Source organism: Haliaeetus albicilla, chromosome 18, assembly GCF_947461875.1.
Source record: "Haliaeetus albicilla chromosome 18, bHalAlb1.1, whole genome shotgun sequence".
In the NCBI taxonomy this organism is placed as follows: Eukaryota; Metazoa; Chordata; class Aves; order Accipitriformes; family Accipitridae; genus Haliaeetus; species Haliaeetus albicilla.
Window position 1 is genome coordinate 30,735,113 of NC_091500.1, and position 21,031 is coordinate 30,756,143.

General features: G+C 65.0%; 2 protein-coding genes across 2 annotated transcripts; both read left to right on the forward strand.

Annotated features, from left to right (window-relative positions):
• The first annotated feature begins 262 nt into the window (after positions 1-262).
• On the forward strand, positions 263-15,501 carry NXPH4 (neurexophilin 4). Its single transcript, XM_069806508.1, has 2 exons — positions 263-439; positions 13,979-15,501. Exons 1-2 carry the CDS (start codon positions 392-394, stop codon positions 14,744-14,746), a joined length of 816 nt encoding a protein of 271 aa, XP_069662609.1. The 5' UTR covers positions 263-391; the 3' UTR covers positions 14,747-15,501.
• A 306-nt stretch (positions 15,502-15,807) lies between these two features.
• SHMT2 (serine hydroxymethyltransferase 2) lies at positions 15,808-20,717 on the forward strand. The gene is made up of 12 exons (XM_069806505.1): positions 15,808-15,968; positions 17,103-17,300; positions 17,404-17,483; positions 17,731-17,931; positions 18,015-18,096; positions 18,348-18,470; positions 18,601-18,740; positions 18,974-19,139; positions 19,212-19,311; positions 19,584-19,739; positions 20,008-20,115; positions 20,293-20,717. Exons 1-12 carry the CDS (start codon positions 15,945-15,947, stop codon positions 20,418-20,420), a joined length of 1,506 nt encoding a protein of 501 aa, XP_069662606.1. The 5' UTR covers positions 15,808-15,944; the 3' UTR covers positions 20,421-20,717.
• Positions 20,718-21,031: the final 314 nt, after the last annotated feature.

A 21,031-nucleotide genomic window follows, 5' to 3' on the forward strand; every position in this document is an offset into this window, starting at 1 on the left:
CCCAAGATGGGAGGGTGGGGGGGCAGGACCGAGGGCATCCCGGGGTGCTGGGGTCTCCCTGGAGAGTGGGGGGGCAGCCCCGGCTCCGGCCCCTCCTCGGGCACAGGGCTGGCCCGGAGGCGCCCCGGGGGGTGCGTGCAGGGGCCGGGCGCAGGGTCCCCGGGGCAGCCCCCCCCGGAGCCGCCGCCCCCGCCCGCTGCCCGGTGCCCGCCGCCCGCCGCCCGGTGCTCCCCCCGCGGGGGCGGCGGGCCGGGATTGGCGGGGCGCCGCGGAGGCGCCGCCCGGCCCCAGCAAGTCTCCAACTTTCTTCCTGCCTCCCCTCGCCGCCGCCTCCCTCCTCCGCCCGCCCTGCCGCGCTCCCTCCATCCCGGGAGCCCCGCGGAGCCCCGCGATGCTCCGCTGCCGCCTGCCCCTGCTCGGGCCCTGGCTGCTGCTGCAGGTACGGGGGGGGGCACCGGGCGCGCCCCGGCCGCACCCGCCCGCGGGCGGCAAAGTTGCTGCTGCCGCCGGGGGGGTGTGCGCGGTTCCGGGGGGGGGGGGGGCGTGCAATTACCGGGGGGGGTCGTGGAATTATTGGGAGGGTGGTACAATTTCGGGGGGTCCGTGCCATTCGCGGGGGGGGGACGGACCTGCAGTCCTGGCGGGGGGGGGGGGTCGTGCAGTGGTGGGGGGGACGTGCGGCTACTGGGGGGACGTGCAGTTCTGGGGCGGGGGGGGTCGTGCAATCGCGCGGGGGCTCAGGCAGTCACGGAGATAGCGGACAACTAGGGGGGGGTCGTGCAATCACGGGGGGGGGGCGTTTGCAGGGAGGTGAATGGGAGAGTTGTATGGCGGGGGGGCACCGGGCAGGGATTGCACAGCGTGGGGGGGGGGGGGGGGTCCTGCTCGCCCCAAGTTGGAGAGGGCTCGGGGCTGTCCCGGACTCTGCGCGGGGGGTGCGGGGCACCGCGCTCGGACATCGGGCGCAGTTGGGGGCCGGAGGGGTCCGCGGGGCGGAGGCAGCAGCGGTGGGGTCCCGCCGCCGGTGCAGCCCCCGTACACCCCCCGGTTGCGAGCAGCCCCCCCCCCCCCCCCGTTGCAGAGCGCGGAAGGCGCCGTGTGGCAGGTGCGGGGGGGGGGGCAGTGAGCCGCGCGAGACGGAGCCGCGCGTGAGTGTGGGGGCGGCCGCGCGTGGGCGGGTCGGGCCCTCTGCCCGGGGGGGGGCTCTGCGGGGGGGGCCCCCACGCACCGTGGGGTGCACTTGTCCCGCACCTGCATCGCACCTGCGGGCGGGAGCAGTGGGCACGGGCCTGCAGCGGGGGGGAGGCAGAGGGAGTTGCCCCCACCGGCCAGCTGTGCCGGGGAGTGCGGGGGGGGGGGGCCCTGCTGCACCCCGGGTGGAGCTGGGGCAACAGAGGTTTCCTCGGCTCTGCCACGGGTGTGAGCACTGAAACCACCTGCAGAGGTGATGCCTCATTTCTGTCCTGACTCGGTGCGGGCTCAGCTCCAGCACTGGCGTGGCCTTCACCTCTGCCGAGGTGGGGCACTTCCCTGCTAGCTCCGTCCCCCCCATCTCACCCGGGTGACCCTCAGCCAGGGGGTCAGCACGCTGGCCATTTACCCCAGGGACAGGCTTGGCCTTGCTGAGCCAGGCAGGAGGCTTTGCCTGTTCTTGCCCCTTTGCCTGTCTGTGGAGGTTGAGGAAGAGGCTGCAGATGCAGAGACGCCCTCCCCACCCGCAGAGCCCTCCCCATGATGTCCCCCCATCCCAGATACTAAATGCTTCCCAAAGCCACTCACCCCTGTGTGTCCCCCCTCTGCCACCTCCTCTTGGAGCCCAGTGAGGCTTTTCCCCCCCAGCGGGAGCTGCCGGGTTTGGGGGCTACAGCTGCATCTGGCACCAGCATCTGTGGTGGTCATGAATGGGGGGATTTGTGCCCCCCCCCCCCCCCCCAGCCCTGCCGGGGCGGCCAGGCTCATCACCCAGCAGATCTGATTTCCTGACACTCCATTTTTACTTTCTGTGTTTCATGAATAAAATCAAACGAGTCAATTCCCTCCTGGGAATTGGATGCACATCAGGGACACCCCCCCCCCCCCGCACAACCCTACCCCCCAGGCGAAGGCTCTTGCAACTTGTCTCGCTCTGGCACACTCCTCTCTGTATGTATAGATGTGTGTGCGTGTGTGTCTGTGTGTGGGGGTGGCTCTGCGTGACCCCCCCCCCCCCCGTGTCCATCTAACGCAGAGCATCTGTCGGTGCTGGAGCTGCTTCAAGACAAATGGTTTTGTTTTGATGAAATCAGGAGCAGGGCGCTGCCCCTATCCCCCTCCCTGCCCAAACAGGCAGCAGCGGTGGGGTGGTGAGGTGGGGGCTCACAGCCGGGGACAGCGGACCCATCCTGGGGCATGGGTGGGCATGCGGGTGCAGAAGCCTCCTGCTGCATGCGTGGGGAATAACCCCGGGAGATGCTGGCAGGGGCAGTGAGCCCCAACCCCTCTGCAGTGCGGGGCCAGGACTGGCCAGTGGTCTGTGGGCTTCCTGGCATAGGGACAGGTTGCAGGAGGGGCTGGGGTCTGCACAGCCATGCACCCAGCTGGGTCGCAAGGGAAGGGACATGGAGTTGTTCCTGCCCCCTCAGTCCTCTGGGCCTGTTGGGGAGAAACTTTCCCGGCCCCTCTTGGAGGACAGGAGGCAGCCTGATGGGTGGGGGGGCCCCTGCCAGCTCCCCCCGGCCCCCAGCTGCTGCATTGGACCTGAGCTCCCCAGTGCCTCGTCCCACTGGGGCCGGGGTTGGAGCACTGGGCAAAGAGGCAGATGTGGCTGCCTCCCCTGGGCAAGCACCTGGCATACAGCGAGTGCATTCGTCCCTGGGGGTGTGTGTTTGTGAAAGCATTCCTGCTGCAGGGAGGACAGACCCCCGGGGTGCCTCCCTGCCACGCTGTGTGTTTGCTGGTTGTCCCTGCTGGGGGGGTCTCTGTGTGTGTGTGTGTTTGAGCGTGCGTCTCCCTGCTGGGATGGACAAGCTCTCCCAGCCCAGCAGGTGCCCGTCTCTGCTGTGTGTGTGCAGATCACCTCCCCCCCGGCCCCCCACCCTTCATGGCTGCAGCTACCTGGGATTCGCCATCTCCTTTCCTGCACCTGAGCCCGGGATGGCAGCGCTTGGGCAGGCGGGAGAGATGCTGCCCAGTGCTCCCCGCAGGTGATCTCCCTGCCTCAGCCTTCCTCTGGCTGCTGGTTTATGTTTATGCATTAGCTTTTTTCTGTGCATTGAGCATTAAATCTTGGGGGTCCCTCAGAGTAGGGCTGGCCTGGCTTCCTGCTGGTTTGGGTCCCGTCCAGCCCCCCAGGTGCACCTGAGAGCAACGGGAGAGACCCACGGTGGGGCAGACTGTGCATTAACTCCTGGGCACTTCCTACAGCCATCCTTGGGCTCAAAGGGGCAGCTGTAATTTTGCAGAGAGGAAGGGAATTCCTGGCCAGCAGCCTCCTGGCCTTCCCAGGAGGCGGATGCTTGCCTTAGGCGTCTGGTCCCCGATGCCCAGGTGATGGCCTGATCCGCACCAGGTGCTGAACAAGAGCCAGTGGTGGAGGGCGGCAGCGTGCCACTGGCCCCGGGGCAGGCAGGTGGGAGCAGGGTGCAGCCAGGCTGCCTGGGGAGAGAGCGGGGTGTGGGGCTGGAGCTGGGACATCGGGTGTCTTTCCTCACCCCTGCTCTGGCCCTGCTGCCTGCCTGTGCCTTTGGAGGAACATGCCTCCCCCAGCACCATGCCTCAGTTTCCCTCCTTCCTGGCGGGTGGGAAGGTGAGATAGCGGGTGTCTGCGAAGCACCTGGAGTGTTGCTGGCAGGTTTTCCTTCCTGGATTAACCCTTTCCAGGAAAATCCTGCCTTGCAGTGCCGGTGGCCATGCCAGCAGGAGGCTGGTGGCGTGGGACGCTAGCCTCCAGGAAACTCACCCCGCTTCATTCCCTTTTCCTTGCTGTCACCCAAGAGCCGTCACACATCTACTGGGTTGTTGGCTGACAGATGGCTTTGCTCTTAAGCAGATGCTGCCAGCTCTTTTGGTGCAAGGACACCCCTATTCACACACCCCCCCAGCTCCCATTAATGGGGAGAATTTTACCGTTTCATGGCTCAGAGCCTTCTACCCTATTTGGGGCCAGGGGAGGGTAAATGGGGTTTGGGTGGCAGTGCAGCCCTGCAAGCCCCCATCTGGCCAGGGGTCCCTGTGGGCACAGAGCTGCAGGGACCAGCCCCAGCAGGACGGTGCCCAGATGGCACCTGCCAGGACCAGGGGAGCGGCTCCATGCATCCCCCCCCCTTCCCGATTCCTGCAGATCTCCCGAGCTGACCGTCGTTGCGGCGGGTGCTGTGTGCTCAGCATGGCTGAGCTAATCTATCGCCAAACAAACACACACTGTTATTCCGAAAGAAGGTTTCCAAGCGACTCATTTCCCTTTTTTTAATAACTCTTCCCTGTGGTGCCCTTTGCACCCTGAGCTGGGAGATTCAATAAGGCTGAAGCCTGGAGCGTGGCGCAGCTCAGCCTCCCACTGAAGGGGGGGGAGCAGCAGCTGGGGAGGGGAGGCACCCAGGGGTGCCCCCCGGCCAGACCCAGTCCTGCTCTTCCACTGTGTTGTTCTGGCTGAAATCCGGGGCCTGCTTTATTGTGTCCCCGCACCCCCCCCCTTGTTTTTAATTGCCAGTTTTCTGCCGGGCACTGGTGGGGGGGCTCAGAGGGGGTGGCCCTAGCTGGGACAGCGAGGCAGCCAGAAAACCGGGCGCTTCTCTCTGCGACAGCAGCCCTAAGCTGAGTGCCAGTCAGCCCCACTGCTAATCACACCCGTGCCAATTAACACTCCCAGATTAATGACTTTTGCCCCCCCTCCCTCCATCCACAGCTCCTCCTCCCGGGGAGCCAAAGTCCCGGCAGCCGGTGGCCCAACAGTGGGGCGATGCCGTGCTGAGACCCCAGCAGCTGAAGCCTCCCACCCCCCGCCTGCCCTGGCCAAGCTCCAGCATCTCTGAAGAGCTGCTTGGCTCAGCCTTCGCGCTCAGGCGCTGAAGGTAAATGGCCCAGGAAAGATGAAGCTTCCTCTCCAGCCGCTTGGATTGCTACTAAAGAAATAATCACGTCCCTGTGCCCGTGTTCCCCCCTCCCCGCCTTTTTTCCTGATCGCTGTTGCAAAAGGAAAGTCATTGTGGAAATGAGCACCCAGCCTGCAGAAATGATCAGCTGCAAAGAGCCTGCAGGGCCCTGTGCTCGTGGTGGGATTAATTTTCCCTTCCCCAAATAAATCCCCATCAGACCCTGTTGCTCAGACAGGGGCTGACCGCCGTACACCCAGGGCAGGGCAGGTTGCTCGGCCCAGTGCCGCTGTCGGCACAGACCCTGTCCAACCCCCGCGGCTGTCCCAGCACCTGAGCTGGCCTTGGTGGGTGTCATGGTGGGCAAAGACCCTCTCATTCCTCCTCCTGTCCCCCCCAGCACTGGGCAGCAGAGCCCCTGTCTTCAGCAAGCAGAGCAACGCTTTACACTGCTTCACCTGCTGCCTGCTTGGGACCGGGAGCCTGGACAGGGTGGTGCTTGCAAAACGGGGCCAAATCCGGCCCCCGGGGGCTGCGAGGGAGCTCCCAGAGGGCGGTGGGCTGCAGGGACCCATTGTCCCCTGCTCCTGGGGGGAGCCGGTGCCCGGCTGTGGTGGGGCACAGTCCTTGTGACCCCGGGACAGTGCAGCCTGAGAGGAGCTGCAGTCCCAGCAGTGCCCCTGAGGGTCCTCTGGGTCTCTCGGAGAGTTTTAATCAGCCTCTGCTGTCGGGGGGCATGCGGGGGACAGCCGTGTCCCTGCTGCTGCTCCTCCCTTCCTTCTCCTCCCAGGGGGAATAAATCCCAGCTGGCCCTGGGACTGTGCCAGGGGGGAGAAGGGGGCAGCAGGGGCAACGCAGTGCTTGGGGGGGGGCACAGGGACAGTGTCCCCACTGAGGGGACAGCCCCGCGTTTGCCCCTCTCCGTGGTGACCTTCATACCAGCCCTGTCTCATGGGGGGGGGTGGGGGGCGTGTGGTGCGGGGGGGGAGGGGGTGCTGGAAATGCAATTTATGATCCCGCCTGATACGATCTTATAAAATTTCCCGGGCACACTCGAAATTACATTTCCATAGCTCAGGAGAAGCGATCTCCTCGCACGCCGATACCTGCCACTTTTATGGCTACATTTATTGCAATAATAAAGTGAAATGGTGAGGCGAGGGGGTGGGGGTGGGCCGGGGGGGGGCAGAGAAGAGGCAGCTGGGCAGAAGGTAGGGGCTGCGTCCCTGAGGGCCTGGGGTCCCTCTGGTTTGGGGAGGGGCTCAGGGGGAGCTGCCACCTCTCTGCACCTCCCCCCCCCAGAAAGTTCTTGCCTGTCAAAGAGCTGGGGCAGCTGTGGAGAGGTAGAGGGAGTCCCACAGCCTGCTCTACTGTGGGGAAACTGAGGCAGAGCTGCAAGGGCCAAGGAGGGGGAATGCGGACATCCCGTCTGGGCATCCCTGGCTGCTGAGGATGCAGGAGTGACCTGGGACTAGCCCCTGCCAGCTCTGCCTCCATTTCCCCACACGCCATCCATTTGAGCTGCCCACATCTGCATGCTCTTGCCTGCTCCTGAGCGCGAGGGGGCTCAGCCGAGGAAGCCGCGGCCCTGGCACTGTGCGGGAGGGGAGCATGGCTTGTACTGGTCATGCAGCACTGCACTGGCCGGGGAGCAGCCCCTCTCCCCAGTGACCCCCAGCCCCTTCCGACCCATCCCTGCGTGGTACCAGGTCCCACTGGCCGACCCAAGCCGGGTGTTTCGGGCAGGATGGGCTCCAGCTGGCTCCAGGGGACGTTGCTGCCTGGGCGAGCAGGATTCAATTTCCTCTGAGCCCATCAGCCGGCACATCCCTGTCTCTCCCACCGCCCCCGTGCCCCCTCGCCACTGGCTTGTGCACACCCGCCTGCACGCCCCTCTCCCCCTTCCCGCTCCGTTTATCTCCTCATTTTCTCATTCATTCTCTTTTCTTCCTTGAGTCCAATGAGTCACACAAGCCCTGAATCCTTTGCCTGGTGCTGTCTCCTCCCTTCTATTATATTTTTTCCTTTGCTCTTAACAGCACTTTTCTTTTTTACCCGTGGGGGAAGAGACTGGGGATGTACATTTTTCCCTGCTCCCCCCCCAGCCACCTACCAGCTCCTGTCTCACCATGAAGCCCTTAAAAGTAATAAATAAATAAAACAACGGCTGAGAAAAGAAAAGGCAGGAAACGAGTGACAGGGAAAAGGAACCAAAACGAAAGAAAGAAGAAGGAGGAAAAAAAAGTCCTACTCGGGCTATGAAATATTTATTAGCCAGCGCGTGCCGAGCGCGTTAATAAAGCCGCAGCATTTGCATATTTTTTCCATCTGCAAGGAGCGAGGTGTCTGTTTAGGGGGTGAAGGCAAACGTGCCTGTGGGAAGCTGATTTCTCCTGGCCCCTGTGCAGGTCGTGCTCCCGCACGAGGCAACACCGGTCCTTACACGAGCGTCACTTCGGGCAGGGGTGTCACCAGGAGCAGGACCCCAGCACAGTTCCCGTGGGTCTGGCAGCACCAGCAGCCCCGCGGCACCTTAATGACCCAATGGTGGATTTGGTTTTGGTGAGCTGTCCGGGCTCTGCCCCCACCGAGGACGTGCTGGCGCTGGGTTTCCCCATCCTGGTGCTGGGCGTTCTGCAGCCATCTGCCCGCCGTGCTGTGTTTGGATGTCTGCAAACTGCTGGCGGTTGCGGCAGCAGCACAGGAGAGGCAGAGGAAAGACCGGGGAGGCCTTTGGGTGGTCATGCTGAGCTCACCTCCAGGGCAGGATTTGTCCGGCCGTCACCGTGACTCTGTGTGCCTGTGTGGCAGGGTGGCCGTGCACGAGTGCATCCCGACTTGTCCCTGTTTGTCAGCTGCTTGACCCCTCAGTGCCTGGGACTGGGGCAGGTTCAGTATCCCCCGGAGCACAATGCCCTTTCGCCTGCGGCTGGGTGGGGGCTCCCGGCCAGGAGCAGGCGCGGGCAGGAGTCGGGGGCTAAAATGTGAGGAGGGGATGGGCTGTGCATGGGCAGTGCAGGGTCTGGCTGTGGGGCAAGCCGCTGCCTGCACAGATGTGGAGTGCATGGCAGGGCCGGTGCTGGCCATGCCAGCAAGGGTGGTGGGGGGCACCAAGCAGAGCCAGCCCCCCACTGGGTGCCCCGGCCCTGGAGCTGCTGGCTGGGAATAGGCTTTCAAGCATCTTTGAGCTGGGAGTCGGTGGGACACAGGGGTGGCTGCTGGGGACAGCCAGCTGGGTTTCTCCTCTTGCCCTTGTGAGGCTGAGATGGGGGGCTGTGCCCTTCCTCCCAAGACAGTCCTGCACCCCATTCCTGCGGCCCCTGCCCCTGACACCCCACACCTGCCTGGCAGCCAGCAGCTCTCCCCCATAACCCCTGCTGGGCTGCGCACCGCTGCCATCCCCAGGCCCCCCTCACCTGCCCCGCTCCCTGTCCTGCAGCCCTGTCCTTTCGCCCTTGAGTCCTCGCCGCTGGAGGAGCAGCATCCTCGGTCACGGCCTCCCCGGGCAGGGATGGGCAGCCGGACTGGGTCTCTCCTTGAGCTTCTGGTCTGTGGTCCCTGGGCTTCTCCCAGCCCCACCAGTACCCTGGACCCAGCCCAGGTGTGCCCAACAGCAGGTTAATTCGTTGCCCTGGCACCAAGGAGTCATCATGGCAGGTTTGCCTCACAGGGACTTTCATTAGCAGCCTGCCACTCACCAGCCCCATCTGCGCTTGCCAATGCAGAGCGGCAGGCTTGCAGCCAGTGGGGCAGAGGCACAGGCACAAGCAGAGGCATGGCCGTACCCCCAGCATGTACTGGGGTGGGGGCGCAGGAATACATTCATCCCAGGGTGCACAAACACTGAGGGGCAGAGGCTCCCCTGCAAAGGCACACATGCAGAGCCATCTCACTTCATGTGTGCATGTGTAACCTTGCATATATGCACACAGATGTTCTCACAGGAGCGTGCAGGATGTGTGAAGGCATTCGTGCACAATCAGCTGCATGCAGAGTGGCACGTGTGTACACAAGCAACAGCAGGCATTTATTGCATTCACCTGCACGCTTGCGGCAGGTGCACAGTGGGCTGGGTGGGCACCGGGTGATCTTGGTGCACACGCTCGCACATGGACACGGGAGCACGCACACTCAGAGCTCACTGTGTGCGCTCTCCCACATGCAGTTGTTCAGACGTGCATTGCACGCCTCGGCACGCTCAGGCGCGTGCTTGGGTCCCTCCCTGCAGCCCAGCAGAGCCCACCGCTGCACCACGTCACCCTGCCACCGCATTAGCACCCGCGCGGCGCCAGCGAGATAAATGGGAGCTGTCAGAGGCACCTTGTTTGCTGCTAACCTTTGGAAATGCCACACCGCCCGGGGCTGCGCTGCACCGGGGGGAGCGGGCCCGCGGGGATTGTCGCTCACCACCTCCAATTAATCTCTTTGCACTAACGAAGGCAGCGGGGTGACAGGGGAGAGACCAGCTTGACCCTGCGCCCATGGGGAGAGCTGGAGACCCCCATCAGCAGATCGACACCTGCTCTGCCACTGACCCCCCACCAAGGCAGGGGAACAGCTCCAAGCTGGATGCAGGGGACAGGCTGGCTGTAGGGACAGGGTCTTTGGTAAGGGTTGTCGTGGGTACTCTGCTCCTGGCGCAGGTGGGGGCTGTTTTGCCTTGAGATGGTACCGCATCAGTCATGGCCCTGTTCTCAGGGTGCTGGGAGCTCATCACAGCCCATACTGGGGCAGCCAGTCCACCCCGCCCTTCCCCACACAGATCCGCTCCCCTCCACCAAGGTGACCGTGGGTCTCAGGGGAGCAGCTGACGGCGCTTGGCCCTGCCAGCAAATGGGATGTGAGTGGCCATCACTGCTGGTCCTGACAAGCCAAATTGATGCCGGCACCGAGAGCCTTCCCAGTCCCTCCGCAGCCACCCCCAGCCCTTCCTGCATCCTTGCCTCACTGCTTGCGCACACACGGAGTGACACACGGGTGCCTGGAGATGCATGGCAGCCCTGCACAGCCCCACACACGCACAGAAAAGTGCACAAGGGGCTTGAGAGCAGCAAAAACCATATCATCCTGGGGTAATGTGTAGATGCAGCAGCGCATGCATGTGTAACAGCAAAAAACAAGTGTACCAGACAAACACACATGAATGGTGCATCACAGCCAGAGCCCAGCACGCAGTGGAGCCAGGCATGGCCCTCCTCTGGCACAGGGGACAGACAGATCCTGGCGTGGCCAGGGAGGGAAGGGGCTCTGCAAGCACCCATGCAGGGCCAGGAGGCACTGGGACTCCCGTGTGTGCCTGTGAAGCCTGTCCGAGAGATTCACATGCAAGTGTGTTCATGCTGCACCCCAACCACTCACAAGCAGAAACATTAATATTTAACGCGAGGTGTGGGTGAGACCTGCCCTGAATGCCGACAGCAGTGGCAGGGTGCAGGGGGGTGACCTTGGCTCCCCTCAGTGCTGTCGCGGAAGAGGCTTGCTGTGGCCCCATTCTGCCACAGTTCTTGCCCACAGGCTCTGAGACCCCCAACCGACCAGAGAAAGCCATCCTCCTGGGGCTGCACCAGGGGCTGCGAGTAGCGAGGGTCTCCCCCACGCCCCCGTGCTGCCCACGGCCTCGGACTGCGCTTGTGCCGCAATCGATAGCCCTGGCTGCATCGGCAGTCGCTGCCCTGCTCTGCAATTCCCTTTCATCCCCCGCTCCCCCAGCAGCTCCTGGGGAGGGACCTGGGGGTGGGGGCGAGGCTGCCAGCCTGGCCCCTCTCCCTGAGGGGCTGGAGGGCACCTCTCTCCCTGCAGGGATAGGGGCCTCTTTCCCCCAGGAGTGCCCTGCCGTGTCCTGCCCATGCCCATGCCCAGTCCGTGCCCACAGCCCCTGGCCTCATCCTGCCCCATCCTCCTGCACAAGCCCGGCTTGGGGACCCGCAGTCCTCAGTTAATGCAGGGAGCTGGTGTCAGCACCTCCTTCCCCAGTACATGCCCATCCCCATTGTTTCCAACTGCGTCCCCTCTCCAGTGCCTGCCCCTGTCACTTCCCTGTCCCTACTGCATCTCTGTCTCCATCAGTTTCCCATCACAGGCCTGTTCCCATCACATACCCATCTCCACTGCATCCCCCTCACCACTAGCAAGGGATCATGGGGTGGGGGGTGAACTGGAAAGGGAAACTGAGGCAGAGGGAGGAGGGCTGTGGTGGCTCATGTAGCACTGCTGGGGGGAACCACTCGTCCTGGCTTTCGGCCCTAGCTGAGATGGAAAGCCAGCGCAGAGCTGAGAAACCTCCAGAAATCTTTTCTGGGCTGGTGGGGGCTTGGGCGGCATGTGCTCACATGTGTGTGTTCCCCCGTGGGCTGCAGTCTCCGTGCTGCCCCCTGTCCCCTCTCCGTGGGTGCAGGCGGGTTTTGGGGGCTCCCCTTCCAGCTGCGGGATTACCAGTGCCCCTTGCCCATGTGTGCTCATCTTCTGGCAAGGGAGGCCCACTGCCTCCCCACAGTGGGACACAGGGGGCTCCCGGGCTGATGAATATGTAGGAGTGGGATTAACGACGGAGCATAGCTGGGGTGGAGGGGGAGCAGCGTGTCTCTCCGGGACCACCACCTCCGCCCTGCCACAAAACACCACTCTTCTGGCTGGAGGGGGGGTGCTGAGGGGCTGCCCTTCTCCCCCTCCCCCATTTATCTCTCCATCTCACGGTCCTGCCGCGCTCGCTCCCTCTCTCTCTGGCTGGTGAAGGCACCCGGCTTTGAAGCTGCGTTGAAATATAGATAAGGGCGAAGGCAGCAGCCGCGCTCAAAGAGAGATTGGGGAGGGAGCCGGGGGACGGCCAGACCGAAGCGGGGGGCTGCGGGGATGCTCAGCCGCAGCTTCGCACTGCACAGCCCCCTGTCCCCCACCTCCCCAAGCTGGGCTGAGACCCCACAAATTGTCCTCCCCTGCAGACGGGCCAGGGGCCAGGCAGCCCAGCCAGTTCCCCGGGCAGAAGCAGAGCCCTAGGGCAGAATGGCCGGTGCCGGCAGCAGCAGCCCGGGCTGACTCCTCTGCTGGTGCGGCACAGGCGAGAGCGAGCACATGCCAGAGCAGATTTACAGGCTCAGCCCGGCACACGCAGCATTAGGGGGATAAGGCAATAGATCCTGGAGACAGCAGTGCGCAGCCTGGCCAGAGACTCCAGCTCAGCAGCCAGAGAGGATCGGGGCAAGCGTGGGGACCTGTGGCCGCGGCAGCCCTCCGTGGTGCTGCTCCATCCCTGGTGGGTGCCCAGCAGAGACCAGTCCCCACACACAGACCTGCCGGGCCACAGAGGAGGGGGCCCGGGGGGCTCACCCCTCTCTGATGGGGGCCATAGGAAGAGCACACTGAGCTCCGAGGGGGAAACAAGCACCTCAGTTTCCTATGGGAGCACAGCCCCCCCCGCCCAATCCAGCTGGTGCCTCTGCTCGCCGCCCTCCTTCCCCGCTCCCCTCCTCCCCACGTCCCCCTCGGGAAACAGGTCGTCCAGAGCAAAAACTGCCAGAGCACCTGCCAGCTCACGGGCGACAGTGATTGACGAGGCCGGGGCTGACGGAGCAGCATCCTGCGTGCCGGGAGCAGCTGGCAGGGCAGGCGGGGGCACAGGGGTGCAGAGCCAGGAGCAGCCGGGCTGAGGGATGGGGAAGCGGGGGGGGCAGGTGAGGGACATGGGACACATCAGAGACTGGGTCCCAGGGCTGAAGAGGTGCCAGCTGGCTCTGCTCACCGCTGCCAAGCCACACGATGTCGGTCCCAGCAGCCGGATGGGCAGAGCCATGGCCATGGGGAACCTCAGGAAGGGGACACTGTGGTCCCATCCCACCTGGTGCCTGGCGGGCTCCCTTTCTTGACTGATGTGTCTGGGAGCTGGCGTGTGACACCCCAGTGCTGGCTGCATCTCCAGAGGGTCCTGGTGTGCCAGTGCTCATCAGTGCCTCCTTAACCGGCCCTGCAAGGTGGGAGAGACCAGGCAGCTGGTCTCCATCACAGCTCCCTGCCTCGATTTGCCCTACTGGGAGAGGAGCTGCCTCTCCTCACCCTGTGAGAGCCCTTGCCAAGGTCTCCTGGCTCTGTGTTGGATGATGTGTCCCCATGCCGATGCAGGGACCTTGCAGCTGTCTGGCATTTTCCTCCCCTCCGCTGCCCATCTTTTCTGCTTTTGCTGCAAATTCCCTCCCTCACAAGAATGCACCAAGTGACCATAGGGCCCCCTGTTCCCAGCACAGCAAGGGGTCCCCTCTCATTCCTTGTGTGCCCCCCCCTGCACACAATGCACCCTACTCTTCAGCCATGTTCACCCGGTGCAATTATCCTGGAGGGCGGAGCGGCTGCCGTGCAGCCTGGCAGGGGTCTCTGTAATTTCAGCTGCAGATCAGAGGCACTGGGTAATGCAATTAGGCTTCCCTGGCAGGCAGCATGGGGCTCTGATGCCTCCCCAGCTCTGTACACACTGCTGCCCACCACCCCTCTGCATTTTAATGGGCCTCAGCTGTGGTGGGGCAGGCAGTCATGAATTGTCCAGCATCCTGCTTCTTCCTGTCACAGGGACATGGACAATGCTGGAGCAGCAGCTCTGGCTCCTGGGGTGTGTCTGGGACAGGCCTGTGCAGGGCTGAGCAGGGATGGGGGGGTGGCATGGGCAGAGTGCAGCCATGCACAGCTGGGGGCACGGCGGACAGGGGTGGCACGGTGCTAAAGGGACTTGTGGTGCCGGAGGTGCATGGCCACAGAAGGGATGCAGGGCTGCAGGAGGGGTACACAGACATAGTAGGGCACATGGAGACAGGCAGGAGGATGAGCCAGGGGCAGCGGGCAGGAGGATGAGTGAGGGGCAGCAGGCAGAATGATGAGCGAGGGGGTGACAGGCACAGCTTGTGCAGTCTCTGCCCTCTTTCCCCCAGACGGTGTGTGCTGGGAGCCACATTGCCAAGACCCTGGGGTACCTGGAGCTGGGCACCTCCGGCCTCCTCAAGGATGTCCCCTACGGCACCCTGAAGCCCCCCATGCTTGACCCTGGGCGGCTGATTCCAGCTGAGCCCCCCCAGGGCACGGGGACACCCTCAGGTGCTGCGCGGAGCCCCTGGGACTGGCAGAAGAACCACACGGCTGGGGACCTGCCGAGTCCCCGCGCCCGGCGCAAGCCCTCGCTCAAGTCCGGCCGCACCAAGAAGATCTTCGGCTGGGGTGACTTCTACTTCAATATCAAGACACTGAAGTTCAGCCTGCTGGTGACAGGGAAGATCGTTGACCACATCAATGGAACCTTCAGCGTCTACTTCCGCCACAACTCCTCCAGCCTGGGCAATGTCTCGGTCAGCATCGTGCCCCCCTCCAAGGCAGTGGGCTTTGAGGTGCTGGTGCCAGCCCCCCCACCGCTCCCCCGCCCACCCCCCCAGCAGAGCACCCTGCCCGAGGGGCGCCCGGCCAAGGCCCTCAACTGCCATGTGGAATACGAGAAGACCAACCGAGCGCGGAAGAACAAGCCCTGCCTGTACGACCCCTCCAAGGTGTGCTTCACCGAGCACACACAGAGCCATGCTGCCTGGCTCTGCGCCAAGCCCTTCAAGGTCATCTGCATCTTCATCTCCTTCCTCAGCATCGACTACAAGCTGGTCCAGAAGGTCTGCCCTGACTACAACTTCCAGCATGACAACCCCTACTTCGGCTGACGGCTGCAGAAAGGGGCGGCGGGCACCGGAGCTGGAGGCAGATGGGGGCCAGGGGCTCCTGCACCCCATCCCGGCTGCACGGTGCCCCCCATCGCCCCCACACCGGCCCCCCCCTTCATCACTGCAGCACCTCCCTGGGGCGCGGGAGTGGGGCCAGGGACAGCCGGCCCGGGGCACAGCCGGTGCAGGGGGCCCCCGGCCCCACCATGCTCCCATCCCTGCAGCGGGCGCACAGCCCGGCCCCCCACCCCAGGCCGGGGGATGGGCTGGGGTCTCTGGGAGCGTGTGGGTGAGGGGGTACGGCCCCATGCGATGCCATCAGCTGGGCATGTGTCACCTTCGGGGCGAGCACAGGCGCGGTTGTAGCAGGGAGGGTTTGCCAGGTCCTGGCGGGTCAGGGTACTGGGGAGAGCTCAGGCGTCACCCCGTAGGCTGGGGGGTGTGTGTGTGTGCTTTTGTCTTTCTGCAGCTGTGGGAGACGTGCATGTATGTGCCCGTGGACACGTGTGTGCACACCAGTCTGCGTGTGTGCGAGGGCACCCATCCAGGTATTTTGGAGCCTTCCCCCCCCATTGCCCCCTCCCAGGCTGCGGCAGCGTTGGGGCACCAAACCGAGCCGCTCGTCCCCCATGGAGCCCCCCCCTCCCCACTCCCGCTGGGGAGGACCCTGCCCAGATTCGCCGCCCCTCTCCCAGATTTGCAGCCGCCCGGCTGCCACCCGCCACCATGCCGTGAAGAAGTGCCACGCCAGGGGCAGGGACTTCTTCATATTTTTTTAAGAAAACTAAAATGGAAAAAAAGTGGAAAATAAAAACAAACAAAAAAAACCGGAAAAGCGGTGGAGTGTGCTGATCCCATACCCCCACGGCGGAGCCCACCGTCCTCCCGCTGCCCCCGGGATGGAGGGAGGGGGGGACCAAGGGGAGGGAGGGGACTGACGGGGCAGGGGTCGGGTCGCGGGGGGAAGAGGAAGGAGGGATGGGGTGCGGACGGCCGGGATCGCGGTGCACGCGGCCGGGGTGGGCTGGACCGCCAGTTTCCCGTCGGGCGCCGCGGTGCCGGTAGCCCCTTGGCCCCGCCCCGCCCCGGCAGCGCTCGCGCGGCGTCGGCGGGGCCGGGCCGGGCCGGGGTGGGGCGGGGCAGGGGTCGGCACCGGCACCGGCACCGGGACCGGGACCCGCCTGGAGCGCGGACCGCGATGTGGCCGCTCCGCCTGGGCAGGGTGAGTCTCGGAGCTGACAGGGGGAGTCCCGGCGCCCGCGGGGGTCCCGGCGCCCGCGGGGGTCCCGGTGCCCGCGGGGTGCCGGTGCACGGGGAGTCCCGGTACCCAGGGGGTGCCGGTGCCCGCAAGGGGCCCCCGGTACCCGGGGAAGTCTCGGTGCCCGCAGTGGTCCCGGTGCTCGCAGGCTGTCCCTGTCCCGGGGGCGTTCCGGTGCTCGCAGGGGCTCCCGGTGCCCGGGGGGGGGGGTGTCCGGGTACCGCAGGGGGGTCCCGGTGCCCGGGGGGTCGCCCCTTGCGTACCCGTTTCTCCGGACCCTCGCCGGCCCCAGCGCCCTTTTGCAGCCCGGGGGGTGACGCATCTCCTGCCCGGCGGGTGTCGGGGCAGCGGTCCCCCGGCCCCCCCCGCCTCGGGCTGGGCAGCGACCCGCGGACTTTGCGTCCGTCCCAAAGTCCCCGCGCCGGGACAGCCACCGCCGCCGGCCTTGGCCCCTGCCCAGCGACCGCGGCCCCGCGGGTGATGCAATGGGGCGGCCGTGGTTACATCACCTGGGACCGGGCACCGGCACCGGGCACCGCCGGCAGGGCCACGAGGGGGGGCACAGTTCCCCTTCCATGCTCTTCGGGACGCCGGGCTGAGGGGAGCAGTAGAAGCCCCCCCCCGATGTGAACCGTGTCGTGTGTGTGGGTGCTGTGGGTGTCCTTGCACACACAGCCCCCCCCGCAGCACCGTGCACAACGGGGGGGGGCCCCGTGGGGTGGCCGAGGGTCTGGCCGTCCCACCTGGGCGCGCACACATGCACACGCATGTGCAGCTCTGCTGCGCACGTGCTCTGCACCCGTGGCAGGTTTGGCTGCCGTTCTGGCTGCTTTGGCACCGTCTCTCAGCAGAGGCGAGGTGCTCCTGCCCTGGCCGTGGGCCTGGGAGACTGTGGGGGGGGGTCCCTAGGTGCCTTGTGGGGACCTTGGGGGTCCCCACTTGCCCACCCTGGGGGGTGGCACCAGTGGCTGGAGACACAACACCGACGTCTTGCTCCTGACGCTGTCACCTGCTGGTCCAGGGGCGTTTCAGGGGTGAGGGGGCCTGGCACCCACCTGTGCGGGGTCGCAGCCTGTCAGCCCCCCCTCTCCTGTGCAGGCCCTGCAGCGATGTGGTGGCTGGGTGGCCGCTGGCAGCCAGCGGGTGCAGCATGGCACCGCCACAGCGGCTGCCACCGGGCACGTGCCTGGCTGGACAGGTCAGGAGAGTCTGGCTGAGAGCGACCCCGAGATGTGGACCCTGGTCCAGAAGGAGAAGGATCGGCAGTGCCGGGGGCTGGAGCTCATCGCCTCTGAGGTGGGGTATGCGGTGCTTGGGGCAGGGGGTGGTGACAGTCCTGGGGGATCCCTGCTCAGGTGGGAGCTCTGCTGCCCTGTCTCTGACCCCCTTTCTCCCCCAGAATTTCTGCAGCCGGGCAGCACTGGAAGCCCTGGGCTCCTGCCTCAACAACAAGTACTCAGAGGGGTACCCTGGCAAGAGGTAAAGGAGGGGAGCAGGCTCTGGGAGGGGGGAGGGCACTGGTGGCATCAGGGGTCCTCCAGCAGCCGGGATTCGGCTGCAGGAAAGGTTAAGGCGAGCCCTGGGGCAGGAGCAGGTGCTTCAGCGGGGAGGCTCTCCTCTCCACTGAGGTCTTCTGTGGGGCAGCGTGGGAGGCTGTGGGGCAGCGTGGGAGGCTGTGGGGCTGGCGGGGGCAAGGCCCCCTGTAACCACCTCCTTTCTTCTCCAGGTACTATGGGGGAGCCGAGGTGGTAGACCAGATCGAGCTGCTGTGCGAGCAGCGGGCTCTGGAGGCATTCGACCTGGATCCTGCTTGCTGGGGCGTCAACGTTCAGCCCTACTCGGGGTCTCCAGCCAACTTTGCAGCCTACACAGCCCTGCTGCAGCCCCACGACCGCCTTATGGGGCTGGACCTGCCTGATGGGGGCCAGTATGTTGTGGGGTGGGCCAGCCTGGAGCCTGCTGCCTCCTGGGGGGCCTAGCCTGATCCTGGACCTCTGCCTTCCCCTGCAGCCTCACACATGGGTACATGTCGGACATCAAGAGAATCTCAGCAACATCCATCTTCTTCGAGTCAATGCCCTACAAACTTGATGTGAGCTGAGGGGGGCAGGTTCCTGGGGGAAGGGGGGATCTGCTGGCTGAGCCGTTGATCCTGGCAGTGCCCCTGAGGTGCCCGAGCTGTTCTGCCATCCCCTGCCCTACCCTCCCTGTGTCCCAACCACATCCCGGTGCTATGGTGTGCTTGGGAGCTGCCTGTGGTTCAGCCAAACGTGCTGTGCTCAGAGCTGGGGGCAGGGAGGTGCATGTGCCTCGGCAAGCTGTCTGTCTGTCTGTCCTTCTCAGCCAGCCACGGGGCTGATCGACTATGACCAGCTGGAGGTGACGGCACGGCTCTTCCGTCCTCGTCTCATCATCGCCGGCACCAGTGCGTACGCCCGCCTCATCGACTACGCCCGCATGAAGAAGGTACACGGTGGTGGGCTCCGTCCTGGGTGGTGGGAGCTCTCGTGCCTGTGGCAGCTCGAGGGCAACTGCACCCCACTCATGGCTGTGGGGACAGGGACAGCCCGTGACTCCCCATGCCCCACGTCCCCAGGTGTGCGAGGAGGTGAAGGCGTACTTGCTGGCGGACATGGCGCACATCAGCGGGCTGGTGGCAGCCAAGGCCATCCCTTCGCCCTTTGAGCACGCGGACCTGGTCACCAGCACCACGCACAAGACCCTGCGCGGCGCCAGGTGAGGCTCTGTCCTGCTGCTCCCTCCCCTGGGAGGCCGCCCGCCCGCGGTGGGGGAGCACAAAGCAGAGGTTGTATTTCGTGCTCTGGCTGGGGCCAGAGCTGAGCAGGAGGGAACCGGGGGAGGGTGGTAGCCGTGTCGGTGCTGCCCCGTGGTGCAGAAGGGCCAAGCCCCTGCCATAGGGCAGTAGTGGGCAGGCAGGAGGAGCAGTACCAGCTCTCTTTCACCACCAGGTCAGGACTGATCTTCTACCGCAAGGGTGTGCGGTCAGTGGATAAGAAGACGGGCAAGGAGACGCTCTACGACCTGGAGGACAGGATCAACTTTGCTGTCTTCCCCTCCCTGCAAGGGGGGCCCCACAATCACGCCATTGCTGCCGTGGCCGTGGCCCTCAAACAGGTCGGTGCCGGGGCAGTGGGTTCAGGGCTGGAGGTGACCCAGGCCCTGCGCTGATGTGGCCCCCCCTCCCAGGCCAGCTCGCCAGCTTTCCGCCAGTACTGCCAGCAGGTGCTGAAGAACGCCAAAGCCATGGCACAGGCCCTGCTCCAGCGCGGGTACACCCTGGTGTCAGGTAATGCCTCCTTCCCTGTGCTTTTGGGGACAAGGAGGGATGAGGCTGCGGTAGGTCGCAGGTGGCACCACTTGGCCTCGGTGCCGCTAAGCAGCAGTGGGGAGCGTTGGGGGGCAGAGAAGGGGGGTGCAAGGCAGAACAGGGCTTTGGAGGCAGAACGGGGGCAGCGCTGCAGAGTTGGGAAGGGGCCAGGATGTGGTGGTGAGGAGAGGGGATGGCTGGGCATGCTCAGGGGTGGCTGTCACTCCTAACCCCTTTCCCTTGCTCCCCAGGTGGCACTGACAACCACCTGGTGCTGGTGGACCTGCGGCCTAAGGGCATTGACGGTGCACGGGCTGAGCGCGTGCTGGAGCTCGTCTCCATCACTGCAAACAAGAACACATGCCCAGGGGACAAGAGCGCGCTCACGCCAGGGGGGCTGCGCCTGGGTGAGGGACAGGCCCTGCTTGGAGGAGTCTTCCTGCCTCCCTCCAGCCCCTTCCCTGGGAGGGGGGGTCCCAGGCTTTCACCCCAGGGCATCCTCCCTCTGTTTCACCCTCTCTGAGGACTCCACATTGGAATTTGGGGCCAGTTTCTGGCTCAGAGAGGGGCACAGGACCCCATGGGGGCTGGGACTTGGGGAGGCCCTTGGTGGGATTGGCTTCTGTGGTTGGTGCCCCCGAGCAGCTCCTGGTCCTGATGGGCTCTGTCCCCCAGGTGCACCCGCGCTGACCTCCCGCCACTTCCGTGAGGAGGATTTCCAGAAAGTGGTGGCTTTCATTGACGAGGGCATCGCGCTGGCCCTGGATGTCAAGAGCAAAACCAGTGAGTGAGCGGGGGCCCCCGTCTTCCCCTTTCCTGGGTGCCAGTCAGTACCTCTCTTGTTTGGGGTGCGGGGACTGCGCCCTGAGCTGGTGCCAGCCTCCTCCCTTGCCTGGGAGCAGGGACAAGGCTGCTGTAATGTCCCCCCACCCTTCTCAACGGCTCCCTGTCTGCCCCCAGGCAAGCTCCAGGAGTTCAAGACCTTCTTGCTGCAGGACGTGGAGACGCAGCGCCGCTTGGCTGACCTGCGCCAGCGCGTGGAGACCTTTGCTCGTGCCTTCCCCATGCCTGGCTTCAGTGATCACTGAGTGGGGACTCCCACCGCTCCTGCCAGGCCGGGACTACCTGGGGGCAATGGGAGGCTTAAAACCACCCTCTGCATTCCCTACTCCCCTTTGTCCCCCACCAGCACCTTTAGGATCAGGTACTGCCTCCCCAGGGTGGGGGACGGCTCGCCCCTGTCCTGCTCTCAGCATTAGGGTACAGAGACCCGCTGCAGACCCTGATGGGGGGAGGGCCCAGTCCTTGCTCCAGCCTTGTTCCCCCTTGCACTTTTCTGGGGGGCAGGGTTGCTAATAAAAGCGGGGGCAGAGCCTGCCGGTGCAGAGGAGTGTGGGTGCTGAGCTGGGGAGGGAGAGGTTGGTGATGAGGTGTCATGGGGGACGGTGTCCCTGGGGGGCCCCAGCACTGTGCCAGTGCGCTCTGAGTGGACGCGGGGAACAGACCCCTGGGTCTCCTTGCCCATGGTCATACCTCAGTGTCCCCATCCCTTCTCCTCCACCCCAGTGCTTCATCCAGTGGGCTCTGAGGGCAGGGGAGAGGCAGAGGGTTACACTGAGCCCCGGAGCAAGACAGGTACAGTGGGGGGCCGTGGCCCAGGCTGCCCTCCCTACTGCCTTCCTGCTGTGGGGGGTAGAGC

Excerpts from the sequence above, each read along its gene's own strand:
- NXPH4 (XM_069806508.1), top strand. The coding sequence starts at position 392 with ATGCTCCGCTGCCGCCTGCCCCTGCTCGGGCCCTGGCTGCTGCTGCAG. Across the intron at positions 440-13,978 it reads GGCCCTGGCTGCTGCTGCAG|ACGGTGTGTGCTGGGAGCCA; the intron begins GTACGGGGGGGG and ends TCTTTCCCCCAG.
- SHMT2 (XM_069806505.1), top strand. The coding sequence starts at position 15,945 with ATGTGGCCGCTCCGCCTGGGCAGG. Across the intron at positions 15,969-17,102 it reads GGCCGCTCCGCCTGGGCAGG|GCCCTGCAGCGATGTGGTGG; the intron begins GTGAGTCTCGGA and ends TCTCCTGTGCAG. Across the intron at positions 19,312-19,583 it reads CGGGTACACCCTGGTGTCAG|GTGGCACTGACAACCACCTG; the intron begins GTAATGCCTCCT and ends CTTGCTCCCCAG.